This window comes from Felis catus, chromosome C1, assembly GCF_018350175.1.
Source record: "Felis catus isolate Fca126 chromosome C1, F.catus_Fca126_mat1.0, whole genome shotgun sequence".
Lineage (NCBI taxonomy): Eukaryota > Metazoa > Chordata > Mammalia > Carnivora > Felidae > Felis > Felis catus.
Genome location: NC_058375.1, coordinates 20,064,241 through 20,084,340, shown reverse-complemented (window position 1 = coordinate 20,084,340; position 20,100 = coordinate 20,064,241). Strand labels below are relative to the sequence as shown.

The 20,100-nt window shown below is 47.6% G+C and overlaps 1 protein-coding gene and 1 long non-coding RNA gene across 7 annotated transcripts; one reads left to right on the top strand and one right to left on the bottom strand.

The window, feature by feature from the left end:
• Positions 1-3,470: 3,470 nt before the first annotated feature.
• On the bottom strand, positions 3,471-13,120 carry PIGV (phosphatidylinositol glycan anchor biosynthesis class V). 6 transcript variants are annotated; one of them, XM_006934436.5, is made up of 5 exons: positions 12,969-13,120; positions 11,872-11,966; positions 9,934-10,068; positions 5,654-6,775; positions 3,471-4,290 (listed from the first exon to the last, which is right to left on the bottom strand). In XM_006934436.5, the coding sequence occupies exons 3-5, from the start codon at positions 10,009-10,011 to the stop codon at positions 4,009-4,011; spliced, it is 1,482 nt and encodes a 493-aa protein (XP_006934498.3). In that variant the 5' UTR covers positions 10,012-10,068; positions 11,872-11,966; positions 12,969-13,120; the 3' UTR covers positions 3,471-4,008. The 6 variants fall into 6 exon arrangements, with proteins under 6 accessions (XP_006934498.3, XP_006934495.3, XP_006934496.3 ...); XM_006934433.5 differs by lacking the exon at positions 12,969-13,120 and adding an exon at positions 12,267-12,962; XM_006934434.5 differs by lacking the exon at positions 12,969-13,120 and adding an exon at positions 12,652-12,962.
• Positions 13,121-13,626: 506 nt separating this feature from the next.
• On the top strand, positions 13,627-19,598 carry LOC109502174. Its single transcript, XR_002160596.3, has 2 exons — positions 13,627-15,027; positions 19,445-19,598. It is a non-coding gene; the product is annotated as an uncharacterized LOC109502174 (long non-coding RNA).
• The last annotated feature ends 502 nt before the right edge of the window (positions 19,599-20,100 follow it).

The following is a 20,100-nucleotide window of genomic DNA, read 5'->3' as shown; positions in this document are numbered from 1 at the left end:
AGAAGCATGTCCTGTGCAATGTTTGAAACCATAATTATACTGAAAAAAGTTTGTTTACCCAAAATTAAATTTTAACTGAACATCCTGTATTTCATCTGGGAACCCTACTTCCCAACCTCCCTTGCAGTTAGATGCGGCCATGTGACTGAGTTCTAGCCAATGGTACGAAGTGCAAGTGATGTGCATCTCCTTTAGGCCTGGCCTCTTAAAACCTCTCTGAAAGCAGAGGACTCTGAGCATCTAGAGGGAGAGTCACAAAATGGTAGAAGCCTGGGTCCCAAACGACTGGGTAGAAGAGGCCTCCCTCTCCAAAGCTGCACCAGACTATGATGTAAACAAGAAAGGAGCTTGTATGATTAAGCCACTGAGTTTTAGTAGTTGTTTATTACAGCAGTTAGTCTATCTTGAATAATATCCCTAATCCCTAAATCAATAACTTTTCCCATCCTTTCCTTAACAGTGTGTGATCTTAGTAACTATCTTTTTCTTCTTGAAACTTTCTCTTCCCTATTTTTTTTCTAGTCCTTTGATGATGATGATGATGATGATGATGATGACGATGATGATAAATACCCACTGTTCATGAAGTTCTTACTATTGCCAGGTGCCGTGCTAGTGCTTTGTCTAGTATCTCATTTAATCCTCGTAACTACTCTGTGGGGTTGGTGCTATCACCCCCATTTTCAGGATGAGAAAACTGGCTTGGAGAAGTTGAATCACTTGCCCAAGGTCTTCTAGGCCCTCCTACTCTATACTTTTCTGACAGTCTCATCCGAGATCATGGCTGCTGCTGTAATGATCATGTCTGTGTGGATGGCTCCCTGACCTCTCTCCTTGTCTCCAGTTCCACATTTCCTGGCGTATGAATGTGTTGAATGTGTCGTCATTGTAAACTCAGCAAGTCTGAAGTGCAGCTATTCATTTGTTGGACTGTTCTAAACACTTTTCGTTTAGTTTCCACAACAACCCTATGAGACGGATATTATTCACATCTGTGAGGTAGATAGTGTTATCCACACTTCACAGATGAGTAAACTGAGGCTCAGAGATTCAGTAGCTGGCTCACATTTATGCGTCAGTACGCAGATCTCAATGACAATACCTCAGTTCCACTCACGCTAAGCTTCTTCCAGTCCTGTTCCATGGCCTGCTTCCTATACTCATTCTCTGCCCTTAACTTTCAAATCCTTTCTGTCCTTCCAAGTCCAGCTCAACGGTTATTTCCCCGCCAAGTCTGTTCAGGTATTACAAACTGGAAGGGATCACCACCTTGTGTGAATTTACAGAGGACTTAATCTGTACCTCACTTACCTTTTCCTAAGCATACAAGCAAAACTTTAACTCTTCCTTGTCATAAAAAATTCAAGTAGAGAGGTACAGAGCAAGAAGTTTACATGGCCCTTCAGTCTTCAGAATTTTCCAGTTTCTACCTTGATTAATGTTTCTGTGTATCTGCTAGCAACTCTGTTAGACAGTTATTTGAGGGCAGGACATATAGCAAATCACCTTTCGTCCCTAAAACAGGCATAATAAACAATTGTTGAAAGAATCCATCAATTTCAAATCCTTTGAGCTTGCACACACTACATTTTTAGACGAAGGTGAGAAGGTCTGTTCAAGAAAAGAAGTGATTTTTCCTCAAGGGGACTGGTAAAGACATGTCAAACACTCCCTCTCCTCCCACCTTCATTAAAGAACAAAAAAGCATCTACTTCTTAGGTGTATGAAGCGTCTGGTTTCTGTTTTAGCTGGGTCTCAGAAGGAAATGACTTTTCTCTGAAATTGTAGACGCCCAACCCAGCTGCAGCATTGTTAGACCTTAGGGTAAACAGGAAGCTTCCTGCCTTGGGCCCTTCATGTCCCTCTCCCAGACTATTAAAGACTGTTAATAGGATGGTAAAAGGACAGCTGCTGGCCATAAAATCAGCCCATTCCTTAGATCCTTGGAGAATAGCAACTAGATCCCTCCAAGGTCAGAGAGAAAACTGTGCCCGTCTCCAGGTCACATACCAGGTGTGTCCACCTAGCTGGGGTCCTCAGTTATCTCCTCTATGATCAAATGTAACCATTAAGGCCTTTGCAGAACACCAAGAGTTTGATTCCTCGGTATTAGTTGAGAAGGTGGGATTTCCATTTGTAGGGTTTCTGGTCCCTGAAAGAATTTGTGTCTGCAAGCAACATGTCCTGTTCACCCCCCAAAAAGAGGTAAAGAGGAGAATCCATGAAAACAAAGCATCTAGTGCTCCCACCTCTGCGGTACAGAGCTGAAACAGGACCTCAAGTCTTCCTGCACACGGGGTGGATTTGCAGCTGTTGGTGAGGAAGGAGGGAATGGTTTCTGCCAACTGGAGGGACACTAGGGCAGGGGTTATCCTCTTTTGCCAAGAAGGGCACTCGGGTGTCTTGGCAGAAGGCAGAGGGCTGCCCCAATCTGTGTGTACATTTTCAGAAGCATTTGACTCTGGACCAAATGCTCTCAGCTGTGCTAAAGCTGGGGCAATGGATGGGAAATGCTTATTGGCCAGGCTGACTAGAAGCTCCAACAGAGGGTGTTGGGGCTCAGCCAGGAGCTTCCCTTCAGCTGGCAAGTTTAGCTTTCTGTCATGGTCAGAGGGAGCATGTCAAAATTCCAATTCTCAGTGCTCTCCAGAAGCTATGATTACCCATCTATTTTGAAATTTCTGCTTGTTGGAATTTTTAGCTCAAACCGGGATCGAGTGGTGACGATACAGAGCCTCTTACCTGGCTCAAAGAATGAGCAAAAATAGCTGAGGAGGGGTCAATGCTCTTACCACCAGTACAGTGATGGGCTCATAACCGAATGGGAGCCAGAAAGATACCATTTCGTTCAACCTTGTACTTACTCACAATTTTTCAATTCATGCTGCCTGGTTGGCTCCTCTGACCCACGTCTACCAGTCAAGCAAGCACAGACACTTGGGCAGGGCAGGGAAACCAGTCACCGCTTTGACCATTTACTTGCCCGGCACAGATTTACTTACACAGGTCAGGGAGCCGTATTTGCCAGGTGTCGCTGCTTTCCCTCATTCAAAGGAAAGGTCACTTGAGTTACTCCTCAGAGTTGCACCCAAGAAGGGAGAGTTCCTTCTAAGTACTGAAAGCAGGAGAATTGGATATTTTCTCCTAAACTCACATGTTTGAGCCACTACATGAAGTGTTTAGACTGGGGTGATTCCATGGCTTAAGGCAGCTCTTAAGATCCTAGAGCAGAAAGGGACCTACTAGATTATATGGCCCATCCCCTCTCCTCTCCCAATAGGATAATATTATTTCCCCCAGTTTCAGAAGAGGTGACTAAGGCTGTGAAAACCCTCCCAAGGTCACACAGCTGGTAAGTGGGGTTTTACTGAGAGGACTACAATCCAGGTCTCCTGCTTCTTTGTGCAATGTTCTTTTTACCATGACTTTTTCCCCTAAGAAATTTGTAGTATTTTAAAAAAGGTAATTCATTGCCTGCATAACCAACAGTTGTTTAATTTGCCTATCTTTGCAAGTTTTTTCATATAAATAAATGAACGAATCATGAAAAAAGTAATCAGAAACAATGTCCCATTAAAAAGGTGGTCCTACTTTAGTTCTTACTGCCACTACACTGTTCAGGCCTCTGCCATCATGTGTGGACTATTACCAGCCTGTCAGCTAGAGTCTTTGATGAAATAGACATTTAAACAATTTACATTTAAATTTACATGTGGGTCAGTGGTAAGTTTGCAACTATCTTTGCTATGCTTGGTTGAGGGGACAGATCCAAGTGTAACTTTAGACCTAGAGTATGATTTCTTTACTCACAGAGAAAATAGCTGCTACTAATCTAAAATTTGCCACAGCCAGGCCCAGCAGGGCTTCTCCAGTGGCTCACACTTCTCCCAGTCCTGACCAACCTTCAGAGAGAGAGATGGAGGGGTTCTAATGGACGGAGCAACGGTCCCAGGGCAGCGCAGCCAGTCCCAGTGTGTATCTGTACTTCCAGACCCCTGAGACTCCAGGTCACGTCCAAGGCAGGAAGTTGCAATGTAGGAGTAGTCCCAGGAGCCAGTAAGACAGGAAGTAGCCCAGAATGCATCGTGTGACTAGAGAACAGGTTTTCCAGTTGTACAAAAGTCCCATGATAGAATTCCTGGGGACCTTTTGTCCTGGTGGGCAGGCCCCTGCAAGCGGCTTCCAAGGCGCAGTCTCTAGGGATCTCAACAGTGGCTCTTGATCCTGAAGCAAGTAAGCTGGAAACCAGTACACAATAGGAGTGGAGGAACCTAGAAATCTGGTGAGAACCTGAAATCGTAAGAGAGGGAAAACCGACATTTATTGGACTGTCAGTGCTTCAAACCGGACCAGCCTGGGACTTCCCTGCTGCTAGGTGAACTACAGCCCCATGACTAGAAATGTATTGTACTGGAAAAGAGACACAGCAGAACTTAGGATCTGCCTGATAAAGCTGTGTGTAACACCAGCCGGGTGACCTCAATGTTACAAATAAACAGCTACAGGCTAATTACTACAGTAATGGGCCAATCAATACTAAAAACTCTATGGGGTCCAATTTTAGCCTAGGGCCTGGACTCTAAACACTAGGCTGTGACGTGGGCTTTGGGGACCTGAAGTGGTTCCCTCGTCCCCTGGGAATGGCAAAACAGAGGGAAAAGCGGCAGGCAATCCTGCGGTTCAACATTTTCCCTTCTAGGGGAGTTCAGAGCCAAGTCTCCACATGGCCTCCCTCATCTAAGCTGGAAACTCTAAGCTTTGCTGGCACGCACTCTACTAGTTAATCCAGCTACAAACACAGAACGCTACTTTCTATTTCCCCTGTGCCTCTTCTTCACACAGCCCAGAGAACTTCACAAACAGCCAATGTGCGCCTCCAAGAGGCAGAAACTGCTAAGGAGTGGCCGGCACGGAGAAAAACAACTTCCTCGAGATTATGTGGGAAATGGGGCCACAGCCAGGAATAAAAAAAAATAGAAAGTATCAAACACTTCCCATTCCTATCTCCCCACCCCCACCCCAAACATGGCACAAGGGAGCTCCTCTGAAGACGGAGTATCTGCCAGAGTGGAGAGCACCTCAACAAGTCAACACTCAAGCAGACACTCTGGGTGTTAACCATACAGGAGGGGAAGGTCCCGAGCTCTCCTCTGCACTTACTCCTTTATCACCATCACATCAGGTCCTTCTACAACTCTCAAGTCTCCGCACACACCCTTCATCTGCCCAGAATAGTTTTCCTCTGCTTCTTAAACGCATTCCTTCTTACTCTTTAGGACCCAGCCTTAGTATGATGCCCTCCTCAACTCCTTTAGTCCATTTTTTGCTCTGTGCTTCCACAGTACTTGATCTCAAAACAGCAACTCCTCTTCCATCCCGCTATACTAGAATTTTATCTGGGAAGTGTCTGTCTCCCCATTTCTACCATGAGACCCACCAGGGCAGCAACCTTATCTCACTTGTGTTCCATTCCTCAGTGGTCTGACCCAGGATCTAGACAAAGAAAGCCCACAAATAGTTGTTGAATGAATAAATTAGGTGCAGGTTTCTCAAATGGGAGAAGCTAGCAGGCTTCCTTGTCCCTGGCCAAGGGGTCCTGCCTGTATTCACACCCTTATCCCAGCCAGGAACTCACACCCTTATCCCACCTCACCTGAACATGCATGCACAGACTGCCAAACAGCAACAGTGCTGCAGCGTGGACCAGGTACACAAACACCCGAGGACCGAGGAATCCAGAATCAGATTTTTCTAGGGTCTTACTCTTCTTGCTCCTTTGCATTCCAAGGGTAAGGCAGAACCAAGGGTGGGTGGTCACATATGTCCACGTGGCCCAGGCAACCAGGAGGGCCACTGGTGCAGCCAGTAGGAAATTGGGCACCTGCTTGAGCTCATAGTATCTCAAAAAGCCAACATTCCAGTAGATATCCTGGATATAGCTATATATTAGGGGAAGTTCCCAGGAGCACCAAGGTGGCTCATTTCCCTCCACGATCCGGTAGCCCTTGTCAACAGCTAACTGCAGCAAGGGCTTAGGGATGGGGTGGGCTGAGCCTGACAGACAGAACTGAGTATAGGCATAATACTGAAAGAGGGCAAAGGGAAGGCCAAGTATGAGCACAGAGAGGAACACAGAGCCCATCAGCTTCAAGAGCTGTCTCAGAGGATTCAGCACCATGAGAGAAGACAGAAAGCTTTGGCACTGAGAATACACGAGGAAGCCAATGTTGACCAGCCCATTGGAACGTACACCAGTGGCAAGGGCAAAGAGGAGTCCACTAGTCCAGCTTCGGCCCCTTTCCAGCTGCCCCATGGCGCTGAATGTCAGGAGGGCAAACAAAGCTTCTGAGTAACCAGCTGCCAGGAAGACATTGGCTGGGCTGAGGCAGAAGAGCAGGGCTCCGTAAAAGGCCTGGCGGGGACAGTGCAAAACCAGACAGCCCAGGTCGTGAAGTGCGACTGCAGCCAGGACGGAGAACAAAGAATTGAGCAATGCTACTGAGATTAACAGGCAACTCCGTAGGTTCAGTAATGCCCGCAGGGGTCTCAGGAGTTCAGCTCCCACCAGGAGAGCCAGGGGGAAGCCAGGGAAGAAGGCAAAGTTGTGCTCATACAGATAGCCGTGCTCGGCAATGAACAGGAAGTGTTCCGCATCCCAGTGAGACAGGCCACCCAGAAGACCTTCCACAAGTTGGTCCACAGAGCCCGAGGGGGTGAGGCGAGGAGGAGAGAAGGCTTCTGCACGGTGATCTGGGATGACGACATTGAAGAGAGCCTGCGGGATGAAGGAGAACTAGGATTTCGGTTGAGCAACTGGAAGGGAAGAATTACCGTTTAATAAAATGAGGAAGAACCGACTTGCTGGAGGACAATCGGGAGTTCGGTTCTAGATTAGCTAAATTTGAGTTAAGACATTCCAGCGCAGAGGTCAACAAGGCAGTGAGATCTAGGAGTCTGAGGGTAAGGAGGGCAGTCAGGGCTGGAGATGTAAATTCAGGCAACATAAGTGCACAGAAGGTATTTAAAGGCATGAGACTGAATGAGATCACCTGGAGAGGAAGTATGGCTAGAGAAGAGATATCGGAGGATTGGGCCCTGGATGTGTCAACATTTAGAGGGTTGGGGCTTGAAGGACAATGAGGATCCAGAATGAAGATAAAGAAGCAACAGTCAGTAAGGTACGAGGAAAACCAGGAGAGAGTGGTGTCTTAGAACCAAGTGAAGCAAGGGAGTGACCAACTCTGTTAAGTGCTGCTGGGAGGTCAGGAAGATGGGGACTGAAAAGTGACCACTGGATTTAGAAATGTGTAGGTCACTGGTAAGTTTGACAAGAGTTATTTCAGTAGAGTTGAGGACACAGCAGACTTCATGGACTGGGTTTGGCAGAGAAGGGAAGAAGGCAGACTGAGGCAAACAGACAACTATTTGGATAAGTTTGGTTGTAAGTGGGGTAGTAGTGAATGACAATGTGGGAGATAAGTATTTGTTTGTGAATGGGAACAATCCAGTGGAAAGGCAACCACCAGGTTTGCAGGAGAGAGGGGAGAATGGCTGGAGCAGGCAGAAGGGGGTAGGAACTGCTACACTGGTAGAGGTGGGGGGCGGGCCTGGAAAGGAGAGCTGGGTTCAGCCTCACTTCAGCAGTGAAGGCCCAGAGGTGCAGATGCAAGTGTGTGACGGAGGAGGTGGGAGCACTCACAAGGCCATTTCTGATGGCATCTATTTTTCTGAGTTTTCACTCAGGGAAGCAAGTTGGGGAAAAGGTGTTAGGGACTTGAACAAAGAGGAAAACGTGTAAAATAAGTCATCTCTGACTCTAGTTCTCAAAATAGGCTGTGCACTGGAATCACCCCAGGAAATTAAAAACTACTGAGGTCTGAATGTCTGGGTCCTATCCCCAGGGTTAATGATTGAACTGGTATGAGATACAGCCTGGGTATTGACATTTTTTTTAAAGCTCCCCCAGGGGGATTCTGATGTACAGAACAATTTGAGAGAATGGGAGGGTGAATGGGCCTGGGAAATACACTAAGATTGCCAGGTAGCACTAAAGACTCACTTGGGCCAGTGATCTTGCAGAGAAAGAGACTAGTCAATACAGTTGTGTGTTCTCTGGGCAGACGCAGCAGTAGACAGAGAATGAAACTGAGCTGTGACTGGGCTTTTGTGTTGTAAGCCAGGGAGAAGGGAGCAAGCGAATTATGCGTGTATGCCTGGTGGACCATGGAATCTAGCTGGCTAAGAAGGGGCATGGAAGCCATAAGGTGGATGAGGCACAGTGAAACAGTGGTAGAACCAATGGATTTTAAGTTCTGAGGGGGTGGGAGAACCGTTAGAACTGGGTTACTAGAAGGAGTGAGCTGGAAAGATAGGAGATAGTGGTTAGTTGTATCAGCTGTATTAATATTGAAACCACCAAGAAATCAACAGTTCTGGAAAGAGCAATGGTGAGTCAGGAGCTAAAATCTTCAAGGAATGAAGAGGAATGAGTTGTCATTAACAGAGATGCCAGCAACAATGAAGGGTAACTGGGGATATCACTTGAGGCGTGAGCTTTAAAGCTGGAAGGGGGCTGGGGCAGAGAGAGGGATGATGAAATAGCATTATTGTCAAGTGTCTTTTTGCATCATTAGATTGTCAGTTACTTAAAGGAAAAGAGAGTGCCAAGACTTTTCATACTCATCACCTAGCTCAGTACTCAGAACAGAGTAGGCACTTCATACAATTGTGGTGGCTGAGTGAGAGAAGAGGAGACATACTCATTTCCAGATCACCATCGGAATTGGTCCTGGTTCCCTATCCCAGATGCCAGTTCACGGTCCTGCCAGTCACTCATCTGATGCTGTTCAAAGCCATCACTGAGTCATTTTCCCCATATGACCCCATTTTTAAGGCTCTCTCTCTTTTTGGCCAGTTTCTTTATCAGGCCACTTTCAACAGTGAAAACAAATGGGACAGGAGAGATAGTCACAGAAAATGGCCCTAGTCTCCAAGTTGAAGCTACTTTTAACTAAACCTGGGGCCCAGCAGAGGCTGCTATGCCTCATTGTGTGGGAAGGGAGAAAGGAGGTTTCCAGAAAGGAACCAGCTATGAGCCTGAGAAGTGCCATTTGTGAAAAAAAGCACACATAATTATGCTAATATAACATCACTAGGTTGTTGACATCCATTCAACAACACACAGTGAGAACATACTAAGCACTGAGCACCGTGCTAGGCACCAGATAGAATTCATATTTGATTATAATATGTATCAAGGCCAGCCTCAGGGGGGAAAGGGAATTGTAAAAGTGCAAATGCATTCTGAGGGTTGTGGTGGGTAAGGCAGCAAGGGGCGATACCAGGGGAAGAGTTGGGACATTGCTGACTAACCGAGTATGCATAGAGTGTCTCAGGATCGTGCACTCAACTGACTGACACAGTGCTCAGTCTCCTGCTAAGGGGACTCTAGGGCAATGTCTTGTGCTGTCATGCCCTAATGGCATCTCTCATTACAGAACTTCATGGTCTGTTAGAAAGCCCACTACCTCTGGAGTTAGGAACCCTGGGGTCTGACTCTGGCCCTTCTCTAACTTGCTGTGTGTCTTCAGGGAAGCCATTTAACCTTTCTGGGCCTCTGCTGCTTCATGTGTAAAACAAGGGATTAAAAGATCATTTCTGGGGGACCTGGCTGGCTCAGTCAGTAAAACATGCAACTCTTGTTCTTGGGGTTGTGAGTTTGAGACCCACACTGAGCATGAAGTTTACTTTAAAAAGTCAATAAAATATTTTTAAAAAGACCATTTCTAAGAGTCCCGACCACTTCTCAGTTATCAGGTATAGGTGTCTATGGTTCCAACCACATGGAAGGGTACATCTGGGAGGCAGAAAGAATACGGGGACAATTCTTAGTGCCTAGCCCAGCAAGTTCAGGACAAAAGATCAGAGACTGACCTGCAGCACCAGAGTCAGGACACGGCAGCTGACTGCAAACCTCAGCACCTCTTTCCTGGATGGATCCATGGGCCACATCCTCTCACCACCGGGAATTCAGGGGTGTTGCTGCCAGGACTGAGCTCCCTCGGGTTTCTAAACTCCAAAACCCAAGGAGAAAACATTACATGGGGGCTGGAAGTAAATTTTTGAAAGCATTCTTCACAGGAGACCCCCCCTTCGGCATTACATGGCAAACTCAACCACCTAACGGCCCAGATGAGGGAAAAGCATCTTGAAGGCAGATGGGACCCACTTGGTATCACCCTGAAGCACCCCGGTATTGTCAGGAAAGTTCTACAAGATTGGCATGAGGTTGGCAGCTAAGCTCGCAGAAAACCTTTAAAAGGCTGTTGAGTGCCTCTATGTAGGAACTAAAGACCTGGGTTCAAGTCCTGACTCTGTGGCTCACAAGGTCTCATTTAGTCCTTGTGAGCCTCAGTTCTTTACGTATAAAATGGGATCAGACTACTTTTTTCCCCAGACTATTTTCTCTCACAAAATTGTCATGATGGTGAAATGGACGAAAGTGTGAAAAAGTACTAGCAAACCCATGTTGTGGTTGCTATTATTTGGTGTGTGCCCTTTTCCTCCTGCCCAGAATAATAAACTAGATCCCAAACCAGAGTCCCAAAAGTGGGGCATAGAACTGAACTGGAAGACCATAATGACTACACACTCTAGCCTAGCTCTCTGATGTGTGTTCAGCTGGTCTGTTAAATTAAGTGGAGAAGGAAAAGAAAACCACCACTCAGCAGGACTTCAGCCAGCTCACATTGCTAAAACAAACTTAGGGGGAAGACAGAGTCGACTACTAGGGATGGAGAAAACTCGTATTTCCCCATCTCTTTGTTGGAATGGCAGCAATGTATAAACAATTGCAAAGCCATTCTGAGGCAAGGAATGAACTTTAAGGCTTTTTTTTCTTTTTCTTTTCTTTTTTCTTTTTTTTTTTTTTTTTTTTTTTTTTTTTGGTCTTAAACAGTTCCTTGGGCTGAAAGAAGTAGCAAAGGCTCCTACAGAACATTCAAACACCAGTCTGGGAAATCAGAAGTGGGGGCAAGAGCACCAGAGGCGGCTCACTGATTTGGGGTGCACTATCCCTAACAGAAAAAATATTAAAACTCAGAAATTAATGGAGAGGGCTGGAAGAGTGTTCTTTCTTATCTGGCCAATACCTATCACATCTTTAGGTGTCACCTGTTTCTGGAATTCTTCTCTGATGCTCACTAGACTATTTGATATGCTCTCATTATACTCTGCCTTGTCGTCCTTACTGCTGTTGCTTATTTAAGTTGCTTGTGAGGGCGGGGGCTTTGTTTTGCTCCCAACTATACCCCCAGGGCCTGGCATTCTAAACAGGCATTTCAAGCCTGTGTTCCCATTGAGTGGAAGTGGCAAGAACAAGATATGGCATCACCAGTTCATTGGCTCGGGATATAAAATCACTGCTTTAAGTATTCCTCCCACCATATCTCACGGTAAGATCAAGACCTAAGTCACAGAAGCCACAGGAAAATACAATTCCTCCAGAAAGGGAGCAAGGTTGGCCAAGGCTGACAGTACACTTTCCTCAGCAGAAGGGGGCGCCTGCTGCTCACTCCATCACCAGGAGGCCCGAAGGAAGGGAGGGGCCGTTAACGCCACACCGGGTTTGCTCATCAAGATTCAGTTCAAAGGCAAGCTTTTGAAAAAAACCAAAGAGCCGCGGTAGTTTATGAATCTACCCAACATTTCCAGCATCTGACTCGCTGAATTGAGAGGAATTGTAGAAACAAGTACAGCCAACTTCACACGGCGGCTGATTCTTTATCCTAGAGCGAATTCACTTTTTCCCTTCCTTCTCTTCCCACTCACATGCAGAAGAAAAAGTTGGGGACAGAAAAGCAGTTAACCCACCTCTGCCTCTTCACCAGGCTTCCATTCTTCCTTTCCTCTCTCCAGAGTCAAGCTCTAGCCCCAGCGACCACCGGAGACTTGTAACCTACTCTTAGCTTACAGGTAAACCAAGTAAAAAACAAAATAAAGCCAGTGAGTTGTCCCTCTTGGCTATTGCAGACCTCACTTCCCAACAACCCCTTGACGGAATCAGACTCTTGAATTGGCAGGACATTTACAGGGCAACTAGTTTTACTCTATCTTCCCGGGAGATAACTATGCCCATAGTGGTGAATAATAAAAAATCTCCTTGGTTTTTACATCAGAGATCTCATTAGACCCTGTGAGGCCAGTATGGTTACCATCGCCATTTTATGGATGTGGAAACTGAGGCTCATTGGGGTCAAGTGACACACCTTAGGCTATACTTAAAGAGAATGTCATTTTTTTCCTTCTGGAACTTCATGGTCTTCCGACCAGCCTTCACCCGGGCCAAAGGGGATGCGCTCTTTCACAGGCAGGGCAACAACCCAGGTCTCCCAAGTCCCAGCCCAATACTTGTCCAAAGCCAGCGCATGCTCCTACTGGGTATGCTCAGGGCAAGGGAGGGCCCTATCTGAGACTCTGGGGGAGCCTGAATCGGAGCCCTGGACCCTTGGATGCTCCCTTGGAGCATCCTCTGTGGAGTGAGGAAGTTTCCGTGACTCAGGGTCCTTGGGGCCAGAGGCCTCGCTGGCTGTCGCGAGCCAGGGGCCGCCTTCTGCCAGCCCAGCCGGGTCGGAAGCCCATTCTAACCCTTACTCTCGGACATAGTCCTAAATGGACAGCGGGCACCTCTTCTCCCAAAAGGAGCCACGGCTCAGGGACTACTCCCGAGGGGGCCGGCGGGGCCCGGCCTAAGGCCGGAAGGCAGGCTAGGGCGGGAGGCTGTAAAGGAAGAGGCGGCACCGGGAAGCCGCTATGGCGGAGGGGCGGGGCTCCCCGCTTCTCGGCGGCCTCCGCCTCATTTCCCTCGGCCTCCGTTTGACGGCTTCCCTCCCCCGAGAACTCCAAGGCTCCCGAGCTGGCGCCTGGTCCACAACGCCGGCCCGTCTCGACCTCCCAGGCGGGGCCCGAACCTCGGCTCCTCCATCCGGGGCCCCGACATCCCGCGCCTGCGCACTGGCTCCGCCGAGGCGACCCCGCCCCCCTCCTGCCCGGACTCGGTGTTGCCCCGCCCCCTTCCGCGGCGGCCATGTTGACTCCGGGCGCGCGGGGCGGGGACGGCGTGGACCCAAGAGTCCGCGCCCCTCGGCCTTGGCACCTTCCCGCCTTGGTGACACCTGAAGAGTTCCCCCTGGCGCTTTACGCGCCTCAGGCCCTCTCCCTCTCCTTCCGTTAGTCCGCCGTGTGTCAGAGTCGGCGCTCTCGCCCGGGTTGCATCCCGCAAACATCCACTGAGTTCCCGATGTGTGTGTGCTGAGGCTCTCGGAGTTTCGGGCCGCCCCGCGACCTCTTCGCAGAAGCCGGAGAGAGCCGCACTTTCCCTGCTGTCAGGCCACCCCAGCTCAGCACAGGGCCTGGCACACAATAGATGTTCCCTGAATAGAAAGAAACGCCTTGGGGTTTCTGTGGCCAGCAGTGACATTCTGCGTCCTGGGTGTGAGGAAAGTGGGGGATCCCCCTGCTTTTCCCCTTCAGCTCCCGGGCACCTCGTGTCCTACTTCGATCCTCAACCCCACCTCCTCAGGTGGCTAACGAGGATTATGAAGGAAACTTAAGAGAATGCGCCCCGCCCCTCCCCACCCCCACCCCCACCCCGACTCTTCTTCCTCATTCGGGCAGTTGCTCTCGTAGGAAGTGAGGCCAAAAAGAAGAAGAAAAAGAAGCTAACTCAACAAAACCGTCTGTTAGGGAGGAGCGGCCGGTGGGCACCCCTGTAACGGAAACTGTTAGAACAACTTTGCACCCTCCTTAAAGGAAATAGATAATAAATCCTTCTCCGTTGGTGGATTTCTTGTTTCTCAGGATTCCAAAGCCTTCTGTGGTTTCAGTTATCGGCCCTCCAGAACGGAGCGAGGGTCTGGGTTAGCCTCTGGCCACAGCCCCGGCTGAGGGAGGGGTTTTATCTTCTGCCACAGCTATTAACGTGGGTGGGAACAAAGGGATGGTTGCTATCTCTCCAGGCAGAGAAAACTAGCCTCCATCAGTTCTGTGGGGGCCCGGGACTGTAGCTTTTGGTTCTCCCTCATTTCGGGCTCTGAGACCTAAGCTGCCCTAGGGTACTGCTGTGTGTAAGGTGGATCCGGTAGAAATCACATTTTAGTCCTGTGTTGGAGAAGGGAAACAAATGGAGGGGACTCTCCCCCCCCGTTTTTTTTCAGGGACACTTGTCCTCAGCTTCAGACGCCCCTGAGTGAATCGGCCAAGCTGTGGTGCACACTCGTGACTGGGGCCTGAGGTTGTGGCTTGAATCTCTAGAAGTCCATGAGGCTCCCAGCAGCACTCAGTTTGCAGAGACAAAACTGAGCAGTGTACCGTACTTGCTTTGTGAATTCACAAGGGAGAAAGACCAGCATTCCTAAGGTTCCCTCTATCCACACCAAATTCTCTCAAAAATCTATTTGTAGAAAGGACGGGGGTCTCTTTGTGACAAGTCAGAATGTTTTCTAACAGCTCAACTGTCACCCGTTAGGGGTAGAACTTTGTCCAGACCTTCAGCTCTACTTTCCAGCAATTTCTCCTTCCTTCCTTTCTCTGCTGCCCACCCCCCTCCTCTTCCGCTCTGTTTCCTGTTTCATTTTCTGGCTTCTGCTCTGACAGGAAAACAAGAAAGCTGAACCTTGTGCTCTCAAAGCCCTGGCTTGTCAGAATGGAAGAAGACTGGGTGGGATGGGAGGGGGTTCTGGGCCTCCAAGGCCGTGGGTAAGTAGTTGAGGAGGCAGCTCTCTCCAGTCTGCGTTTAGAGTCTGCAGCTAAAATGGAGTCTGCATCTACACAGGGAGCCAGCTGAGCAACCAGCCCTGTGGGAGAGCCAGGGAGACAGAGACGGATCCAAGGGCTCCACAAAGACTCTATGCCACCCATCCACTTCCATTAAGAAGCAAATGTCCCATACCACCAACAAATGATTTCATAATACAAACCCCTGACCTAAACAATCCAAGCAATGCGTCACTATTTCTAGAATCCTAGAAGGTAAGAGGGTTACGGCATTTCTGTTTCTTGGGCTTGCCTGGCTCTGCTCTTGCTGCTGCCCCTGCTTGAAATGCCTCACTGCCAGACCACCCTCTAGCCAGCCCACTACCTTCAGGTCTCAGCTGAAAGGTGGCTTTGTCAGAGGGGCTTTCTGCCACTACCTGGCCACAGCCAGCACCCTGTACTATCCCGTCACCCTGTTCTGTTATTTTCATAGCACCTATCGTCACCTGATGGTCTTAGGAACTTTCCTCCTTTCATTGTCTGTTTCCTTCTTGTGAAGTATAAGCTCTATGACAGCACAGGCCTCGTTCACCAAAGTGTTACCAGCACTTAGAACAGTGCTTTGCGCATCGTATATACTCGCTAAAGATCTGGTTTATGAATCAGCTTAGCCTGACACCAGTTGTTTTTGGATATGGGAACTAAGGCTCAGAAAAGGAGGAGTTACTCGCCTGAAGTTACATAGCTGGTGGTGAAGGTGGGACTTGAATTCGGATCTCTGGCCTCTGAAGCTGGTTTTCTGTCACTCCACACTATTTTAGTCTTTTTCAGGTTTACCTCTTTCCCTCTCTTCCTTTTGTTCCACACAACTACGAATCTTTACAGGCTATGCCAAGAATCCTGCATCGGGCATACCGTGGCTTAACGGCTCCTATCTCCTCTTTCCTCTAGTAAATTCCCATATTACCTCTTTGATTTAGTCAACAAAATGGGACTGCCTACTGTGTGACAGGGGATGAGAATGTAACACAGAGCAAGACAGACACAGTCCTCGTCCTCGTGGAGATGGTGGTAATATCTACCTCATGGTTTCTATAGCGCTTGGCACAAAGGGCTCGATAAAGATGGGCTGTTGTAATTCCCTGAACAAAAAGGGGGAAAGAGTGATGTTCCCACTGGAGGTGTGAAGAAGGAAGGTTGGTAGTTCTCATGGAGCACTCACCATGCTGAGCAACCTGACGACTCATTTCTTTCTGTAGCTGCCTTGCCTTGCTCCTGCACCGTAGCCAAGCCCCAGACCGAGCAGTGTATCTATTCTCAGTAATTCAGTTTTCAGACACTAAACTTTCCTTTTTTTTTTTTTTTTTTTGAGTTTATTTATTTTGAGAGAGAAAGAGAACGGGCGGGGGAGGGGCAGAGAGCAAGGGAGAAGGAGAATCCCAAGCAGGCTCCTCATTGTCAGCACAGAGCCGGATGGGGGGGGCTCGAACTCACGAACCGTGAGATCAAGAGCTGAGCCGAAGTCAAGAACCGGACGCTTAACTGACCGAGCGACGCAGGCACCCGAGACACTAAACTTTCCATGGCCCCAGTCCTACGGGAATGATGGAGCAGGTGACCCTGATCCTGGCTTTGAGGCCACGCCATTATGGGATAAAAGTGACTGCACTGGCTTCTGATTCAGTCACCGCCAACTGTTAGCAGGCAGGTCTAATGCCTGTGATGACAGGCAGGCATCTGTGCCTTACCAGAACTTTATGCCACTTCTTTCCCCTGTGGGTATCCACTGGCAGTTTCCAAGGGTGCCCGGTGACATTTACATCCATCCTGAGATCTGGGGTGGCACCAGCCAGGTTTTGGACATTTACCAAAAGCAGCATCCTTTTGGCCTCTGTTGTATCATTTGAAGATGTCCATCCACCGTAGAACAAAGTCCCCACCCTGCCTCTCAATTGCAGGAGCCACCAGACACTGACCCTTTAAAGGTCATGACACTAAATATTTTTCACCCTTCTTTCGGTGTTTGCCTTTCAGTAGTTAGAAAACCTTGACCCCACTGAGAGGCCTAGTGGGAAGGGCCTTAGCCACTTGGGGGTGGCAGTGGCTGCAAGGCAAAAGAGCCAATGAGGTTGAGAGTATTGTTTAGGCCAGACTTGGCTGCTCTCCAGCTATGAAAGAAGGTTAAGGTCATTTGGGGGGTGGGGAGGGAGGAGCCTGGGAAAAGAACTACTGGCCACACCCCTGGGTTCTCTACTGGCGAGGTTCTATTTACTTCTCAAAAGCAAATTACTCACAGCTCAGTGGCTAGCAGTTCTCTCAGCCTGTGGTAACTCCAGTCAGAAACTGGAGACCAGGCTAGGCTCCCCCTGCATTGCAGGAGAGTAGATGAAAGGAACCCAGGAAACCAAACTCCTAGGTAATGCTCCACACACAGCCCAGAAATGCACTTTCTAGACTAGAAAATGAAGTTGAAGAGGCCCGGTGCAAATATAGCCATTAGCAACACTGCTCACCAAAATATAGATATGAAAAGTTTCCCATGTAGTTTTTTTTTCCAGGAAAGTCCTAGGAAGGCATCCTGGTTGACGGAGGTTCGCCATTGTCTCTACCTCCCCCTTAACCAATAGAGAAAAACACTGATTATTCATTCCTGTCCCTGACCCAAATATTAACAACCACACTTAGGCTGATGAACACTTGATTGATATTCTTGGGACACTTTTTACCTCATGCTGAATACAACAAAGATCTTTCCTGCGGAGCTCCACAGCTAGATTCAGTTACTCCTTGTTGTCCTCTGACCCAGGAAGGAAGGCCTTCGTCAGCAGGACCTTGCTTGGTGTGTGAGCTCAGACCAGCTCAAACCATTTTCAACTGTAAAATGGGAACCAGAATACTGATTCACAGGCACAATCCTCAATCCTCCCTTGTAAGGTTATTTGACCTACTACATCTGGTACCCAAGTAGGTACTCACTAGAAAACTGTGGTTTCAAGTTTACTTCTAAGTGTCCACAACAATAGCATTTTCTCTGTTACTGCTCCTGATCTCTCTGTTGTTTCCCCCAAAGAAGATGAACAGAGAAGCTCTATATTGCAACATTTAGCCTCATAAAAGTAACCGCATCTGGCCAACATCTACAATTTCATTCAACAGCTACTTAAGTGGCCAGGCTGTTGTAGGACAGGGATGGAGCAGTGAACAAAATAACCTCCCTGCCCTCAGAGAGCTTACATTCTAGTGGAAGATGACAGGGGAGTACAATATACAGTTGACCCTTGAACACTGGGCTTGAACCGCACAGGTCCACTTAGATTTTTCGATACGGTGCAGTACTCTAAGTGTATTTTCTGTTACGATTTTCCTGACATTTTCCCTCTCTACCTTGATTGTAGAAACACTGTATATAATACATGTAACATACAAAATATGCGTTAATCAACTGTTTGTGTATCAGTAAGCCTTTTCCCATCAAAAGTAGGCCAATAGTGTTAAGTTTTGGGGGGGATCAAAAGTTATACGTGTTATTTCTGGGGCACCTAGCCGGCTGGCTCAGTTGGTGGAGCATGGGAATTCTTGATCTTGGGGTGATGAGTTCAAGCCCCACGCCGTGGGTCAAGATTACTTAAAAAGGAAAAAAATAAAAGCAACATGTGTAAAATAAAAAAAAAAAAATTACACATGTATTTTTTGCTTGGGCAGGGGGTTGGTGCGCCCCTAACCTCCGCACTGTTCAAGGGTCAACCATACAATAGGCCAGATGGTAACAAGTGCTACCAAGTAAGGTAAAGCAGAGAGGGAAATAAGGCAGGGGAGCAGAGATTGCTATTTTAAATAAGGTAGCCAGGGAAGGATTCGCTGATACAGTATTTGAGCAAAGACCTGAAGGAGAGAAGGACTTCAGCCGTGTAGTTATCTGGTCAAAGAGTATTCTGGGCAGAGGGAACAGTAAAGTGCAAAAGCCCTGAGGTGGAAACATTGCTATGTGGTGGAGCGAGCAACGGGGAAGAGAAAAGGGGCCCAGGGAGGTAATAGCAAGCCAGATAACGGAGTGAGACAACACTGAAGGATTTTTTTTTGATCTTAGGTTTTAAAGGGAGCGTTTCTGGTTACTATGTCAAGAATAGGTTCAACCAGGCAAAGCAGAAGCAAGAAGGTCAGTTTGGGGAGTAGTTCATGAATTCAAGAAAGATAGGATAGCGTCTCGAACTACAGTGATAATGGCTAGACTGAGGGTTCTTTTTTGGAGAGTGCTAACATACTGGATGTAGAAATGATAGTAGTTGGGTTTTTGGGTTTTTTTTTTTGCCAAGGAATGGAGTTGCTGTTTACTGGGAAAACTATGGGAGAAGCAGGCTTCTAGGGGGAAGTCAGAGCATTTTAGCTTGGGGGGAGGGGGGTGTTCAAATTAAACTTCCAAGCAGAGATGTCAAGAAGCAGCTGAATGCTCAAATCTGGTAACAGAGGAGAGTGCCAGTCTGGAGAAATAAAGTTAAGTTGGAGGCTGCCTCAAGATAAATGATTGTCTTACTGTTAAAGATTTTCTAGAAAAGCAGATATCCTCCCTTTGCCAACTATTTCCGAAAGCTTTTTTTTTTTTCTTTCCTAGAGCATCATCAATTTCTTTGGCTATTACACCCGTTTCATTTCAAGAGGCTAATGTGTTTTTTATGTCTAAAACTTCCTCTTGCAGGTGTAATCATCTCAGACGCTTTCTTGCACTGTAGAAGGTAAAGCAGGATGTGATGCAACAGTGACAGCGTCCAGGATGCCACCACTCAGTGGGGAGAGAGAGCGCACCACAGGAGATTTCCAAAAAAAAAAAAAAAAACAAAAAAAAACAAAAACCGAGACCGGCAACTCCCCATGCCCCACCCCCCGAAAGGTCAAGCTTTTAAATAGTCGGAAAACAGTAAAAAGCCTCACAAACGTCTTACCAAGATTTAATGTACATTTATTCTTAACACGTGGAACATATAGTATAAAGATTTCATACTGAATAAATGATATTCATTAAGCCAAAAAAGGAAAAAAGGAGGAATTTACATCAAGTTTTAGCTACATTGTTTGAAATACAAATATGCAGATTTTATCACTGAAAAAATCTCAATTGTGTTTCTTCATCAGGAACTTCAACTGAACCTAGAACTTTTTCACACCTCGATTAGAAAGAAAACAAAACAAAACAAAAAACCCGGAAAAAAATAAACTATAAGTTGATTGGCTGCTGAGACAGCAAGGACTTTTTACAGAGACCTGTACAGCATCGCGCCGAGGGGGGCGATGTCTGGCAAGAGATTAAATAGCTGTGTCTCGCTTTGTGCAGGTCACCAACTTGTTAACTCGTCA